General features: G+C 31.2%; 1 protein-coding gene across 1 annotated transcript; it reads right to left on the reverse strand.

Annotated features, from left to right (window-relative positions):
* Positions 522–17,331, reverse strand: LOC109828904. The gene is made up of 6 exons (XM_020395892.1): positions 17,264–17,331; positions 16,346–16,462; positions 15,838–15,927; positions 15,518–15,729; positions 1,254–1,301; positions 522–955 (listed from the first exon to the last, which is right to left on the reverse strand). Exons 1-6 carry the CDS (start codon positions 17,319–17,321, stop codon positions 821–823), a joined length of 660 nt encoding a protein of 219 aa, XP_020251481.1. The 5' UTR covers positions 17,322–17,331; the 3' UTR covers positions 522–820.

The following is a 17,843-nucleotide window of genomic DNA, read 5'->3' on the forward strand; positions in this document are numbered from 1 at the left end:
CCAAAAATAATCGCCATGCCTGGCCAAGGTTTCTCGCATATCCCTAAAAAATATTTACTACGTACTAATCTAGACAGTGCATAATGTCCCAGAAATTAAGCCTAAATATGCATAATTAAAATTGGAAAAATTCTTTAAGGACCCAAAATATGGGACCAATAGGGGGGACAAGTGAGGTGTCCCCCTCCTATTGGATAATGAGTTGGCCATCATTAATGATGGCCAACTCATTATCCAATAGGAGGGGGACACCTCACTTGTCCCCCCTATTGGTCCCATATTTTGGGTCCTTAAAGAATTTTTCAACCCATGTGAATATGGTCCCCCCATTTGAATGAGTGGAGGATAATAAGCCACCTCACTACCAAGCACAAATTTTGTGCTTGGTACCAAGCATACACATATTCCTCTATATATATATATATGCGTATGCTTGGTACCAAGCATAAAATTTATGCTTGATAGTGAGGTGACATATTATCATTCACTCATTCAAATGGGGGATCATATGAGTCAGTGCCTAGTACTGCATACGCCTAAATCCATCACACCTAAATCCGTCACAAGGTTAAGTTTCTATACAACACGACTTAAACCTGCTATACAATAAGTTATCAATATGCCATGTTCCTTACAAAACTTTCTTCTGAACAAACAATATCCTGGCGAAGTGTAGATTGCCAGAAGAAGTCCAATACGTGCGTGAAGGACTCCACATATATATCAGTTATCGACAGAGCTGATAATGGTCACCTTCTCTTTTGCACTCCACTTGCTCATCAGATGCAAAAGGTTTCTTCGCACGCACCCTCATTCTGCCTTAAATTCGTGATGCCTGAAAAACCCACCAGCCGCCCAAGATTCCGATTACATCGAGCTTCACATCTCTCAGTTCAACTTTAGCCAAGCATAGAATTTTGTAGTCTTCGACTTTGACATTCTTTACATACAAGAACTGCAAATATGGATTCAAAAATAATCACTGATCAACATTTAGCCAGGGTTTAGAAATGACACTGGAAATAAATGTATAAAGAGGTTTAATGATGCATTATAACTGCAAATAGCTTCGCATAATTGGGAAAAGAAAACATTCGGTTTAATCCTAATCGACTCCATACAAATCTAGCTCATCTAGTAATAGAAAGAAAAAAACATATTCGGTTTAATCCTCAAGGGAAAAAAATAATAAGAATTTGAAAATGACTTCCATCACTATTCCGCAGCAGAATATCAGATACAATCAATCCTACCTTTGTTTTTAAGGGGCTCGGATCCTGGTGCATATCCTTCCGACGCAACTGAAAAATTCAAAGTTAACATGTCAATGGAAAAGCAGACACTAGCTATATTTCATAAAATAAAGCTAAAGAGAAGTTAGAAAATATTGACTTCCAGAAATGTGTGTGACAAGATGAATCCAGTAGGTTGTGTTGTTTTGCTTGCTGACATACACATAACTGTAGGAGTGGAAATTAACCAAATAATTAGCAAATAGTTCGTTTATTATTCGTGTAAGAATTCGGTCAAATTCGATTGGATATTTCATTTAACATAAAACGAATAGTTTTTATTATTCGGTTCATAAACGATAGAATTTAACCAATTGTATATTCCATTCGTTTGATTATTAAATATCCATTTATGTTTTTCTACTTTGATATTATTACATTATATAATATTATCTTTTATGCTTGTATAATATTATAAATAATATTTTTCTACTCTGATACCAATTCTAAACAAGCATAAAACTTGTGTAAAATTAATAGAAAACATAAGGTATATCTTTGTCAGTTTCTGACTCAGAGTAAGATGATTCATCCTCTTCACATTCACTATTAATCATTATCTTATATAAAGTCTTTTTAAGACCTTCATCTTCTATGGCATCTATCTTCTTTTTCGTATAACACTTATTAGCATAGTGCCCTATTTTTCCACATCTATAACAGTGGATTTCTTTTTTATCTTTCTTTCCTTTAAAGGGTTTTTTATGTTTATCCCTTTTTTCTCTTTTTTCTTCCTTAACATATTTTTTCTTTTTCTTTTTAAAAGAAGAATGAGGTTTATTTTTTAAATTTATTGGTTCTTTATCAACTCTATAAGGTTGATCAAAAGCAAATTGTTCACAGAATTCACCTAATTCTTTTCTTTTAGTAAGTCTTTGAGCAAATTGTTCACAGAATTCACCTAATTCTTTGAGACTTCATTTGATTTTTTAATTTTAAATCATTACATAATGCTAATCCTTCTTTAATACAGGCATTTATTAAATACCCACAAGTAAGATTTTCATAGGAGATATAACCTCCTTGTTCATCTCTTATTTTATTTCTAACTTTATCAGCAAATAAAGTTGGTAATCCATCAATAAATTTGGATTTCCAATGGGCGCTATTAGCATTATCAAGCATCACAAATAAAGTTGGTAATCCATCAATAAATTTGGATTTCCAATGGGCGCTATTAGCATTATCAAGCATCATAACTCTACTTAAAGAAGTATCTTTATACCATCTAAAATGGGTTAAAGGACATCTAAAATTTTATAATAAAGTCCTAATTCTTTCTCCATTATCTTGATATAATCCGGTAAAAGGATGTGTTATTGTTAACATTAAAGTATAAATGACATATTCTTGTGCAATACCATTAACAATTTTTGTTGAATTTAAAATTTCATTTCTAGCATCAGAGGATAAATAATTATCCCACCATCCTTTAAGGACACTAGTAAATCCACATGAAATATATGAAGCAATCATTCTATCAGTATTACCGTTTTGTCAACATACAGTAGAATACATCATCATACGATGCATGGTAGAATATTTAAGATTATCTGATGCTCCATCTATAATCCACTCATAAATATTTCTACCATTATAATCACTTTGAATATATGTGTCGTTTTTTTCGAATAAAACATCAGGAGGAGTAGGTCTTTTATAATAATACCTCTCAATTCTTTTTGAAGGATTTTTCATTTTATTTATTGATGAAAATTGTTCTTCTAAAGTTAATAATTCATTTTGAGTGAACTCATCTTCAGATGTATTATCTTGAAGATTATTAATTTCATCTTCTGAAGAATCTGTTTGAATAACAGATGAAGTTGAAGCTACCATATTTAATTTAGAATTATTAAATTTTTTTGCTAACATTTCTATTATGTCAGAGGTTACTTCATCTCCTCTTTTAAAACCTGAAATATCTAGAGGAGGTTTTATCGTTGCCCTTTCACTATTAGTGTTAAGAATTTTATTAGTTTCTAATATTTTTAATGAAGGTATGACTTCATTGAATTTATTTATTATTTTTTCTAGAGCATCTTCAATTCTTATTAACTGTTTTCCTACAACTTGAAGATATAAATTTGTATAATTATGTTGCTTAACTATTTTATTTAACTCTTTTAGAGTTTCGTCATTTGACTCATTTATTTTCACGAAAGCATTAGTTTCTAAATTACTAGAGTGAATACCAGATATTTTTAAAGCATCTGTAGGAAGATAAATAGATCTTATATTCATTCCAGTGGCAGATTTCCACTGTTTATAATGTTCTTCTATCTCTAATTTGATTTTCTTGATTATGTATATAATACTTTAAGAACCAAGGAATAAAAAATTCTAATTTTTGATCATTTTGCAAGTCTTTATAATACTTGTCTTTAAAGTCTAGTTGTTTAGTTTTTGAGAAACTTTGGAAAATCCATTTTCTAATGTTTTTATGTTTTTCTTCTTGGAATTCCTTATTAAGGAAGTCTCTTATGGTTTTATTTTCTAAAATATTCATAATTAAACAGGCATTTTGAAGCTCATTTCAGAGCTTGTTGGAGAATTTCTCTGTTTCTCTTTACATAAAGCATGAGGAATATTATTCTCAGAAATATTAATACCTTTAACATCATTAGTTCTATAAGAACCTGATCTAGAAACTAATCTTCTAGATGTACTAGTTACGTCAAAAAGACGAATAGTTCTAGAAGGATTAAAAACAATTTCTACTTCTCCATCAACCGTTTGGGTTATTTGGTCAATCTCTTGAGACATGGATTTTTCGAGAACAATATTATTTTTCTCTATAATTTCTTCAATTAATTTGACCTTTTCGTCAACAATGATTCCATTCCACCATCTACAATAGTGATTTCTTTTGAGAATAGGAAGATGTAATTCATCCCAATCTGACTCAAAAGTCCATGTCCATATCCATGGAATTTCTGTTTCAGAGAAAAAGTATACAGCGTATAAGCCTTCGACAATATTATTGTCTTCCATTTTAGAAATAATAGGATGTGACTCCACCCATGCCGAATATAATTTAGCTACGGGTTCAGGTAGGATGCTTAATTCAGCACCATAGATTGTCCACCAATTGTAGAACCATGAAGAAAGACCCCTTTTAAGGGTTTCTGGACAAAGTTTTATCATCCAAGTATGCTTATTCTTGGGATTTTGATAGAGAAATATATTATAAAAGGCCTGCTTATAATCCCAATAGTTGAAAGAATAAACTTCTTTAGAATTCTGGGCCTTAACCAGAGGTAGATCTTGGTTTGGGTTTAAAGCCCATTTTCGAGGTAAAATGACCTCTTTAATAATGCATTTGCTAAAATTTGGGGGAATCGTTTTATTTTCAGATCCCCAGAAATGGGTTATTTCCATTCCCTTTTGTATAATCAAAGTTTTCATCCAAGATCTGGATTTTAGTTATAATGTTGGATAATAATTGTCATTCAAATATCTTATTCGGATATTTTCAGTATCTTGCATAGAAGAAATATCTTCTGGTTCTAAATATAGAACTATTTCTGACAACCTTTTAGATGACAGGTGTACATTCTGCTTCTTGTTTTATTATAGCAGAGAAAGGCTCAGAACTATTATCCTGAGTATTTTCATTAACAAGGCCTTTATAAAAGGCTTGAGATGGGCTTTTAGCTGGGCTTCCTGGATAATTCTTCTTTGCAATAGTTCTCCATGAGCTTGATTCAGAAATAGATCCTTCAAATAATTCATTAGGACTATAAGTCTTTTGAATATTTTGGGGGTTATGTCCCCTACCTACACTATCCTTTAACACCATTTTAGCTATAACAAGGGTTTACACTACGCGACTTTGATGACGTTCCATAGACTATTATACTAAGTTGATTCCTGAAGAAGAGAAAGAAAAATAATAATTTTACCTCCTTTTAGAAAATCTTACATAGATAAATCTGTAAAATCTTTATGTCTGAATTAATTCCCTCAACCTCTACTTTAAGTAAGACCCTTAATAAGGGCAAAAGAGTTAAAAATGCTCAAAGCACAGAATATACTTCTGAAATTGAGGCTTTAAATAAATGGACTATTCCTGCAATTCCTAATAGGGATATTTATAAAATAGGATTTCTAGATTATAAATCTTTAATAACTATAAAAACTTTAGATAGAACTACGACTCTAGACCGTGATGAACAAACAATACAGTTGCTTAGTCCTATTGATATTGATCCTTATATGGACACATATAATTATATTCACATCGGCCTAATACAAGTCGCATTTAGACCTTTGACCTTGCAAGGATTAAATGCATCTATATTGACTTGTTTAAGGGATGCAAGATGTTTAAATTGGACCCAATCTCTAATGGGTATTATGGAAACTAGTCTTTGTAACGGACCAGTTTATTTTAATGTCTATCTAAATTTAAATCTATCTTTGACAGACCCCAATATATTTGAAGCAGTGAGTTTAAATATAAAAACTCATGGTTATAATTTTATCTCAGGATCTGAGACTATAGCCATAATTTATAGAATACATTATAAAACATTAACTTCTTTAGCTCCAAAAGCCAAGATGCATTCTAAACCAGGAAAAATAGTTCTGGTACAGACAAATATTTTATCATCAAATATTGCTGTCAATAGACAGATTAAATGGGCTGAAATAAATTTCCCTGATAGTTGGGTCATACCTAACGCTATTCAACCTTAGCTAATTATTAATCAAGAGATTGACCAAATAACCCAAACGGTTGATGGAGAAGTAGGAAATTGTTTTTAATCCTTCTAGAACTATTCGTCTTTCTGACGTAACTAGTACATCTAGAAGATCAGTTTCTAGATCAGGTTCTTATAGAACTAATGATGTTAAAGGTATTAATATCTCTGAGAATAATATTCCTCATGCTTTAGATAAAGAGAAAGAGAGAAATTCTCCAACAAGCTCTGAAATGAGCTTCAGAATGCCTGTTTAATTATGAATATTTCAGAAAATAAAACCATAAGAGACTTCCTTAATAAGGAATTCCAAGAAGAAAAACATAAAAACATTAGAAAATGGATTTTCCAAAGTTTCTCAAAAACTGAACAACTAGACTTTAAAGACAAGTATTATAAAGACTTGCAAAATGATCAAAAATTAGAATTTTTTATTCCTTGGTTCTTAAAGTATTATATACATAATCAAGAAAATCAAATTAGAGTTATAGAAGAACATTATAAACAGTGGAAATCTGCCACTGGAATGAATATAAGATCTATTTATCCTCCTACAGATGCTTTAAAAATATCTGGTATTCACTCTAGTAATTTAGAAACTAATGCTTTCGTGAAAGTAAATGAGTCAAATGACGAAACTCTAAAAGAGTTAAATAAAATAGTTAAGCAACATAATTATACAAATTTATATCTTCAAGTTGTAGGAAAACAGTTAATAAGAATTGAAGATGCTCTAGAAAAAATAATAAATAAATTCAATGAAGTTATACCTTCATTAAAAATATTAGAAACTAATAAAATTCTTAACACTAATAGTGAAAGGGCAACGATAAAACCTCCTCTAGATATTTCAGGTTTTAAAAGAGGAGATGAAGTAACCTCTGACATAATAGAAATGTTAGCAAAAAATTTAATAATTCTAAATTAAATATGGTAGCTTCAACTTCATCTGTTATTCAAACAGATTCTTCAGAAGATGAAATTAATAATCTTCAAGATAATACATCTGAAGATGAGTGGATTTACTGTATGTAGACAAAACGGTAATACTGATAGAATGATTGCTTCATATATTTCATGTGGATTTACTAGTGTCCTTAAAGGATGGTGGGATAATTATTTATCCTCTGATGCTAGAAATGAAATTTTAAATTCAACATAAATTGTTAATGGTATTGCACAAGAATATGTCATTTATACTTTAATGTTAGCAATAACACATCCTTTTACCGGATTATATCAAGATAATGGAGAAAGAATTAGGACTTTATTATAAAATTTTAGATGTCCTTCTTTAACCCATTTTAGATGGTATAAAGATACTTCTTTAAGTAGAGTTATGATGCTTGATAATGCTAATAGCGCCCATTGGAAATCCAAATTTATTGATGGATTACCAACTTTATTTGGTGATAAAGTTAGAAATAAAATAAGAGATGAACAAGGAGGTTATATCCCCTATGAAAATCTTACTTATGGGTATTTAATAAATGTCTGTATTAAAGAAGGATTAGCATTATGTAATGATTTAAAATTAAAAAATCAAATGAAGTCTCAAAGAATTAGGTGAATTCTGTGAACAATTTGCTCAAAGACTTACTAAAAGAAAAGAATTAGGTGAATTCTGTGAACAATTTACTTTTGATCAACCTTATAGAGTTGATAAAGAACCAATAAATTTAAAAAATAAACCTCATTCTTCTTTTAAAAAGAAAAAGAAAAAATATGTTAAGGAAGAAAAAAGAGAAAAAAGGGATAAACATAAAAATCCCTTTAAAGGAAAGAAAGATAAAAAAGAAATCCACTGTTATAGATGTGGAAAAATGGGGCACTATGCTAATAAGTGTTATACGAAAAAGAAGATAGATGCCATAGAAGATGAAGGTCTTAAAAAGACTTTATAAAAGATAATGATTAATAGTGAATGTGAAGAGGATGAATCATCCTACTCTGAGTCAGAAACTGACAAAGATATACCTTGTGTTTGTACAACTAATAGTTGTGAGAAAAACACTGACTATTGGAAAGCAATAGTCCAGATGAATGGTTTATCTATTAACATGATTTCTTCAAATCATGAAATTATAACTAAGATTATATCTGAAGATATATCAGCTGATACAAAAAGAGAGTTAATAGAATCTCTTTTAAAAACAAAAGAAAAAATTGATAAACCTAATATTAAAAATGTTTACTCTATGTCTGAAGTTTTAAAAAGACAAAAAAGTCAAACTTCTGCTTTTAAACCTCTTTCTTTATCCAATTTAAATAAAGAAATCCAAGACTAAAAAAAAGAAGTTAAAGGTTTAAAACAAGAAAATAAACATATTCTTCAAAAAATTAATAATCAAGAAGAGAATCAAAAATCTCTTATTCTATCAGAAGATATTTCTGATAAAGAAAAGGATATTGAAAGTTCAGATTTTTTACAAATTTTAAAACAAGTAACCTCTCAAAAATGGTATATAAAAATTACATTAGTAATAGCTGAGCAAATATTTATACCAGATCTTATAGCTCTGGTTGACAGTGGTGCAGATTTAAATTGTATTAATGAAGGAATTATACCTTCAAAATTTTTTGAAATTACAACCCAGACTCTTAGTAGTGCTAATGGGAATAAATTAGATGTTAAATATAAATTACCAAATGCACATATATGTGTCCAAGGAACTTGTATTCCTATTCTTTGTGTTTTAGTAAAAAATTTATCCCAGGATGTTATACTAGGGACTCCTTTTTTACATAATATAATGCCTATTATTAAAGTAGATACTCAAGGCATTAAAGCTACGTATAAAAATAACGAAATAATATTTGATTTTATTTCTGACCCTCAAACTCGTTTATTAAACGAAATTAGAAAGTTGTTCTTAAAGAAAATCAAATTAATTTTCTTAAAGAAGTTCTTTTTGTCCAGATAGAAGAACAAATTAAAATAAAAATCGAATTAATAACTCAAATAGAAGATAAATTTAAAATTACTATATTTAGTAATTTACCTAATGCATTTTGGGAAAGAAAGAAACTTATTGTTTCCTTACCATATATAGATGGTTTTAATGAGAAAGACATTCCAACTAAATCTAGGCCTTGTCAAATGAACAAGGAATTTCTTGATTTATGTAAAAATAAAATATTCTCTTATAGAGAAAATACTAATAAGAAAATTATATTCTCCTTTGGAGTTGTACAGCTTTCTATGTAAATAATCAGAGGAGTACCTCGTCTTGTCATCAATTATAAACCTCTTAATACAGTCTTCAAATGGATAAGATATCCTATTCCTAATAAAAGGGGTTTATTAAATCGCATTAATAATGCGAAAATATTTTCTAAATTTGACTTAAAGTCAGGATATTGGCAAATACAGATAGAAGAAAAGGACAGATATAAAACTGTATTTGTTGTTCCATTCAGACATTATGAATGGAATGTTATGCATTTTGGGTTAAAAAATATCCCTTCTAAATTTCAGAACATTATGAATGAAATATTTATTCCTTATACGGATTTCATCTTATCATACATAGATGATATTTTAATTTTTTTCTTAAAGCTTTGACCAACATGTCAAACATTTAGAAATATTTCAAAATTTAGCCATAAAAAATGGCTTAGCAGTATCTAATTATTTTTAACCCAAGTAAGATTTTTGGGTCATAATATTCATAAAGAAACTATAATTCCAATTGACAAAAGTATTGAATTTGCTTCTAAATTTCCTGATATTATTAATGATACTAAACAATTACAAAGATTTTTGGGCTCTCTAAATTATATTGCAGATTATTATAAAAATCTAGCCAAGACACTGCTATTTTATATAGTAGATTAAAAAAGAATGCTAAACCTTGGACAGATCAGCATACTGAAGCTGTTAAAAGGATAAAAACCAATGTTAAATGTCTACATTGTGCTCATTTAACAAATATTGATTGGTTTAAAATAGTTGAAACTGATACCTTAACTTAGGATATGGAGGAATTTTAAAACAAATTAATCCTACTACTAATAAAGAGCAACTGGTTAGATTTACTTCTGGTAAATGGGATAAAGCCCAATTTAACTATTCAACTATTAAGAAAGAAATGTTTTCTATTATTAAATGTCTCTCTAAATTTAGAGATGATATTCTTAATCAAGAATTTTTATTACGCATCGATTGTAGCTCTGCTAAAAGTGTTATAGAAAAAGATGTTAAAAATCTTATTTCTAAACAAATTTTTGCTAGATGGCAAGCTGAACTTGCTATGTATGAGTTCAAAATTGAATATATTAAAGGTAGTAATAACCAAGGTTTTAAATATCGGTTATCGGGAATTTATCGGACGGCCAAAATTCTTATCGGATAGCGAAAATCGGGGATATATAGGGGATAAGTAGTATTTATCGGAGTGATATACTAGATGGTGTATATATATAATATAATAACTAAAAAAATGTAATCTAACCATGCTTAATGAAATATAAACATACCAAAATGTAAATCATCATGTTTAGAATCACTAACCAATTGTAGAAAGCAAAACTTACATCTTGACCGCACGATGAAACCATTTGATTACATAGCCTTACTTATCGGCCGATAATCCCGATAAAAAAACCTTACTTATCGGCCGATAAGTACCGATAACGCCAATAACTCCCCGATAACTTGCCAAAAACGATAACCGATTAAAAATCCAAGTTATCCTATCGGAGAGCTCCCAAATCCGATAACTCGGCCGATAATATCGATTATCGGCCGATATTTAAAACAGTGGTAATAACTACCTACCCGATTTTCATACCCGTGAATTTTTACAGGGTGCCCATGAAGCGGAATAATCTCTTTAAGGGGGGGAGAGGTAGGGGACATAACCCCAAAATATTCAAAAGACTTATAGTCCTAATGAATTATTCGAAGGATCTCTTTCTGAATCAAGCTCATGGAGAACTATTGCAAAGAAGAATTATTCAGGAAGCCCAGCTAAAAGCTCATCTCAAGCCTTTTATAAAGGCCTTGTTAATGAAAATACTCAGGATAATAGTTCTGAGCATTTCTCTGCTATAATAAAATAAGAAGCAGAATGGATACCTGTCATCTAAAAGGTTATCAGAAACAGTTCTATATTTAGAACCAGAATATGTTTCTTCTATGCAAGATACTAAAAATATTCGAATAAGATATTTGAATGACAATTATTATCCAACATTGTCACTAAAATCCAGATCTTGGATGAAAACTTTGATTATACAAAAGGGAATGAAAATAACCCATTTCTGGGGATCTGAAAATAAAACGATTCCCCCAAATTTTAGCAAATGCATTATTAAAGAGGTCATTTTACCTCGAAAATGGGCTTTAAACCCAAACCAAGATCTACCTCTGGTTAAGGCCTAGAATTCTAAAGAAGTTTATTCTTTCAACTATTGGGATTATAAGCAGGCCTTTTATAATATATTTTTCTATCAAAATCCCAAGAATAAGCATACTTGGATGATAAAACTTTGTCCAGAAACCCTTAAAAGGGGTCTTCCTTCATGGTTCTACAATTGGTAGACAATCTATGGTGCTGAATTAAGCATCCTACCTGAACCCATAGCTAAATTATATTCGGCATGGGTGGAGTCGCATCCTATTATTTCTAAAATGGAAGACAATAATATTATCGAAGGCTTATGCGTTGTATACTTTTTCTCTGAAACAGAAATTCCATGGATATGGACATGGACTTTTGAGTTAGATTGGGATGAATTACATCTTCCTATTCTCAAAAGAAATCATTATTGTAGATGGTGGAATGGAATCATTGTTGACGAAAAGATCAAATTAATTGAAGAAATTATAGAGAAAAATAATATTGTTCTCGAAAAATCCATGTCTCAAGAGATTCAAAAGAATAACCCTATGATACAGTTAGCCAAAGCAATCAGACGAAAATATCCACAAGCCTCTGAAGCTGAAATTCAGCAGAAATGTCTTGGGCATAAGAAAAGACAATTTTTTGAAGTGATAATATGGAAACTCAATCTAATAAAAGCCTTGATTCTTGCGGTGAAGATAGTACTTTACCAGACGCACAAGGAGACGAAGAAGAAGACATTTGGAAAGCTGCCATGGGAATTCTAAATCAGGTTCCAAAATCTGACCTTAAAGGTAAAGGAAAGGAATTTTAATAATGTAAAGTAAACTTTACCTTTATGAGTTGAGTCCCGAGGAGCCACTCATTAAATTCCCTCTATCCCCCCACTTTCTTAAAGAGAGACTTTTCAAAAGATGCTTTTATAAAGCTACTTTTGACTATAATAATGTAATAGGAAGTTAGTGCGTAATGAGTGCTTGTCTATTGTAAGATTCTTCTCCAGCTTGTATAAGGAGAAGCTATGTAAGTTTGTCAGTGTGTTGTTTTTGAGTTTAAGTTTTAATTCTGCAAGTGTGAGTGTGAGTTTGAAGAAGTTCTTCTGTAAGCTACCTTTTATACATAAGATTGAAGAAGATATTATTCTAAGAGTGGGCAGCCGAACTTTGTAAGTTCTCTTATCTTTTTCTCTTATCTATTAATTTTATACAAGTTTTATGCATGTTTAGAATTGGTATCATATATAAATTCTTATAATGAAATATCATAATAACAATTAAGTACAACGTTAAAGAAAGTATTCAAAAAAATATGTCAAACATAGGATTTGAACTCAAGACCTCATGTTTAATAGGTTTATAACTTACCAAGTGTGCTAATATGATATTCGTGAACGTTTAACAAATATCCGAGTAACTAACGAATTGAATTTGAACACTCTTTTCCTCTTCGACATGAATTAGGATTAGAATTCAAATTCATCAAAATTAACCGAATCTGAATCCGAATACTGTGGTATTCAATTAGAATTCGGTTCATTTCCACCCCTACGCACAAGTAAGCGGACTCCCAAATCTCAGTTCACTTTCTTTGCTGGTAAACAAAAAGCTATCTTGAGCACAAAGTTTTCTCATAATCCTTGCATGACTGATGTATTCTGATCTTTCAAGTCAATCCTATGACCAGAGAGAAGAATTCCTTCCTTCATTAACTAAATCAAAGGCTTAATCAACAATTTTCCTTCCTTTTCATAGGTATCTTACTATCACATAGGACTTCATAAGCAGCCATCTAGTAGTCCTGATTTAATTTGATGAATGAGATCCTCCTCTTGCCAGCATGACGAAAGATTGATCATAAGTAGCAGAGATGATTGGTTTTAGCCTATGTTACCCGGGTACTTCATTATTGAAGTCGTACCCGTACCGGACACGTACCCGACACTTTCCCGTACCCAAACTTCATGGACACTTCTTGAATATATGCATACATTTATTACAACATGTACTCAATTAGACGATATATGTGTTAATTTAACACACTTGTCAAAGACTTCCTGGACGTAGAGCTTACACTTCAGTGACTTCACATCCGTCTTTTGAAACTAATGGGATACGGGTCGGGTTCGTTTTAGTCCATACCTAAGTTCAAAACTATATAGTTAATGGGTCGTTTAGATGTCTAGTAAAAAAATGAGTAGTTTACAATTCACGTATATATATATATAGTCGTGTCCATGTACCCAACATTTTACAGTTTTGCCGTGTCCCCTACCCGTACCCGCACTCGTACCAGTACCCGTGTCCATTTCCATGCAACTTAGGTTTTAGCCTTTAGGTACTTCTTGACCACCAATATGTACTACATTATGCATATGTTCCTCAGATAAGAACGTATGCATGAATATAGTAGTTACCAAGCAAGAGATGAGAGAGTCAATAGTCAATAGTGTGGTTTAATCAGCTATGTTTTGGTACTTTACTTGTTATCCACTATGTTTTTTTCTTGAATCTTAATGATAAATGATTGAATAAACAGGTGATTTCATGTCTTTTGTTTGGTTGAAACTGTTGGTAATACACTTTCTCTTCTATTGATAATACCTCATATGAGAAGTTTTGATGTATAGTCAGTTCTAATAGAAGACACATTGGGGCCTGAAAAGCCACCTAGGTGATGAAATTTAATTCGGTTAAGGAACTTGGACCTTTACCTATCCCAGTGAGCTAGTAGGTTGAGTTTAAATATAATTTTTTATTTTTTAGAAGTTTGAGTATGTCTAGAATTTAATCCGTCTTTATCCTTTATTAGGATTTGAATGCCATAGGAATTAGAGTTTTAAATTAGAGTTTTAGTTGAATTAAGACTTTATGCTAAAAGTGTGTGGTAGCATGTTCTCAGGGGTAGATACCATTAAACCATGTAAGCTAACATGACCTTCAAATATGTACCAATTTCAATTAATACAATAGGCTTAAAAAAGTTCCTATCAAATAAGAAATTCATAATTTAACATCTAGGTAGTAGAAATCTATTCAATATCTTCCTAAAAATCTAGGTCAAATTTGGATTGCAAATTGTTTGGAAGCCATTAAGTGCCCACATATTTAAATTGAAACACTAAGCATGCATAACTCAATCGCAACACTGTTAGTTTATAATGGAACTTTAATGTTTGTATTTGTATATTTATCAGGAAAATATGGAAGAAAGTACATGTCAGGCCACAGAGGATTAAGGAAGTTATAATCTGAAATTTTGCTGATTAATTGAGCATGCTATAATAACTGGTTTCTCCTTTGACATATGGAAACTGAAGCCAGAGAGAAGGATAATGTGGCAGAGAAGTCGGTCAAGAATAAATTGAATCAGATGAAGTTGATAGCTTGTCAATCGCAAAAAGTCTGATGGACATTTATTGCCCATTATGGTTGGACAAACATTAGCTCTAATCTCAATGTGGCGCAGGATGCTTTGATTAAGGGTGGAATGTAGGCATAAGAAAGAGATTTGATGCAGCGAAAGAGAACTAGAAGGAAGAAACACATGGAACTCAACTTCCAATCCAAACAATCAATAATATCAATATCAATTTTAATCTTTCGTCAAAAGTAAAACTAAAGAACTATCCAATAGTTACCACATTTGTAGTTCTAACATAAAGTTATAATTCGACTAAACCCCTAATTTAAAACTCTAGTTCCCAAGGCGTTCAAATCCTAATAAAGGATGAAGACAAAATGATTAAATTCTAGAGAAACTTACACTTCTAAAAGACGAAAGTGAACTTAAATCCTAATTCTATTTAAACTAAAACTACTAGCTCACCGAGGGTAGAATAGATACAAGTTCCTTAACCAAATTACACAACCTCTAAGTGGCTTTTCCAGGTCTCGATGGATCTTCCACTAGAACTAGTTGTACACCAAAAAGTTCTCATGTAAAGTTTTAGCAATAGAAGAGAAAATGCATCATTAACAGTTCCAACCAAACAAAAGACATGAAATCACCTGTTTATTCAGTCATCTATCATTGAAATTCAAGAAAAAACAAAATGGATATCATGAAAGTACCAAAACAAAGCTTATTAAACTTTAAGCTATCTTTTAGCAGGTGAGATGATGTGCAACTAACATGGAAGTAAATAATTCAATACGTATGGAACAGAACAGACCTGCTCAACAAACATGTATATTGATAAAGGGTTGGGCTTTGTGCAGAAAAGAAGAAGTGCAATGTTGACAGCAAGTGTAATAGGATGCCTCCATCCCAGAAACACCGTAACAAGAAGAACAATAGGCAGCTCAAATTTCCTTGCTAAAGACCAGAAGGTATGTATGTCATCCTTCAAAAATCCTGATGGTCCTTCTACATCAGCATAATTATCTGCACATTGCAATGTTGAAAATACATGTGAACAATGTTGGTACATATACCTGAGATGCTATTAAAGCTATAGTTACATTCAATATTTAGTTATATTTGTAACATTACCATCCATAGAATATGCAAGAACCGGCTGGTTATACATCACTCCAGCTACAGCCGACAGCCCAAAAAAACTCCCAGAAAGTATTTTTCTTCCTAGAAGTATATTAACGGCGTAAGATTCAACATTCAAATTGAAGGGTCAGAAATCATTCTCTTTTATAATTATTTCAGGTTTTGCAGAAAAGCAAAATGGAATTGCGAAACAATTTTTTATCAACTCCTGTGGAACTGAAAAGGCAGTAATACATGAGACACCTGTTGGCCATGCACGTTTTACATTTCATAGAAGAAAAGTGCATGAGCGTGCCCCCTGGAAATGCTTTAATTGAAGAACTTGCACCATCAATGCAAAACACCAATAACATGTATAAAAATTGTTTTACAAAAATTATAATATAAAAAATTCTTGCTTATTTTAAATACACGAAGGAATAGAATATGAGAACAGCAAGAAATAAAATTCAACAGCAAAGCATTTGTACGGTGGTTGCAACTTCCCTAGTATACTTGCCTGATAGATTCTGATTTTGCATAATTCTCCAGTATTTCTCAAATTTTGGTGCACAATTCGGTGAAATGTGCTCCAAATTCTTTGGCCAGCTCTTTAAAAAGCCAAAATTTCCTGAAACTACAAAGGTAATGCAGCATTAAGTATGAGAAATGTGTTCACCCAGGAACACCAGGCCTGTATTGATTACTTATGAATTTGCAGAGAATATTATTGGAACACATACAGAGGAGGGAGAAAACAGATTTTGAAGAGAGGCACACTAATGTTGGCCCAAAGCTCTCATGCACATAGGACAAGTTGTAAAAGAGATTCTGGGTAATTAAAATCAAAATAAGCGACGCATAAGAATGTTAAAATAAAAGCAAAATTGACTCCTACTAAAGTATATCTATCTAAGTTGCATGGAAAAGGGTACAGATAGTGGTACGGGTAAGTACAGGTACGGACACGACAAATTTGTGTAATGTAGATACGTGTGCATGCACGTGTGCATGCACGCGTGCATGTGTGCACGTGTACGCATGCCTGTGTGCATGTGCATGTGTGTGTGCACGTGCATGTGCGTGTGTGTGCACGTGCATGTGCGTGTTTGCCTATGCGTGTGAGTGTGTGTGTAAATTATTTTTCAGTTCATGTGCAATTTGGATTTAAACTTCTATCATATTTTAAAGTTTCTTTTATTATTTTGATTATTATAAATTGAAAAATTCTCGTTTTTTAACTAGACACTCAAACCACCCTTTTAAATCATAGTTTTACACTTGGATATGGGCTAAAACAAACCCGACCTGCGTCTAATTAGATTCAAGAAATGGACACGAAGTGTAGGATATACATCAAGAAGTGTATGAAAAATGTTTTCAATTAAAACATATATCATACAATTGAGTACATATTTGAATAAAGGCATGCTTATACCTGAGGAGTGTCCATGAAGTTTGGGTCGGGTACGTGTCGTGTACGGGTACGGCTTCATGATAGAAGTACCTAGGTAACATAAATATTTATAAACTGCAACTTATGTATGTCAGGTTGTGCATATAAACATCTTCCCTATGATGTCTCTAAGTATGGTAGCCAAATTTGTCAAATCAATATATGTTTCGCATATTGTTCTTCATACCATATTCTGTGTTATAAGAAAAACTACACGGCCCAGATTTTTTGCATTTTTTCATTTTTAAAATTTTTTTTGCTAAAAATGATTAAAAATTAGATTAACCTTATTATATTTATATAAGTATGTATTAGTATATACTTACATATTAGTATATAGCTAAATATTATATGTAGGTATATAAATGTATACATGAATGACCATATCATACTATAATTATATATATTATATATTAGAAATATATATGTAAGTATATATAAGTATACATTAATGACAATATTCACTTAAAATAATATATAAGTATACATTAATGACCATATCATACTATAATTATATATATAAATATAAAAAATATATAATATAATATAAAATTAAAAACCG

The sequence above is a fragment of the Asparagus officinalis genome, chromosome 1 (assembly GCF_001876935.1).
Source record: "Asparagus officinalis chromosome 1, Aspof.V1, whole genome shotgun sequence".
NCBI lineage: Eukaryota > Viridiplantae > Streptophyta > Magnoliopsida > Asparagales > Asparagaceae > Asparagus > Asparagus officinalis.

Coding starts and splice junctions, on each gene's coding strand:
- LOC109828904 (XM_020395892.1), bottom strand. CDS start 17,321: ATGAAGCCGTACCCGTACACGACACGTACCCGACCCAAACTTCATGGA. Junction 1,302..15,517: donor TATACATGTTTGTTGAGCAG/GTCTGTTCTGTT, acceptor TGAATTTTTCAG/TTGCGTCGGAAGGATATGCA. Junction 956..1,253: donor CGAGCCCCTTAAAAACAAAG/GTAGGATTGATT, acceptor CCATATTTGCAG/TTCTTGTATGTAAAGAATGT.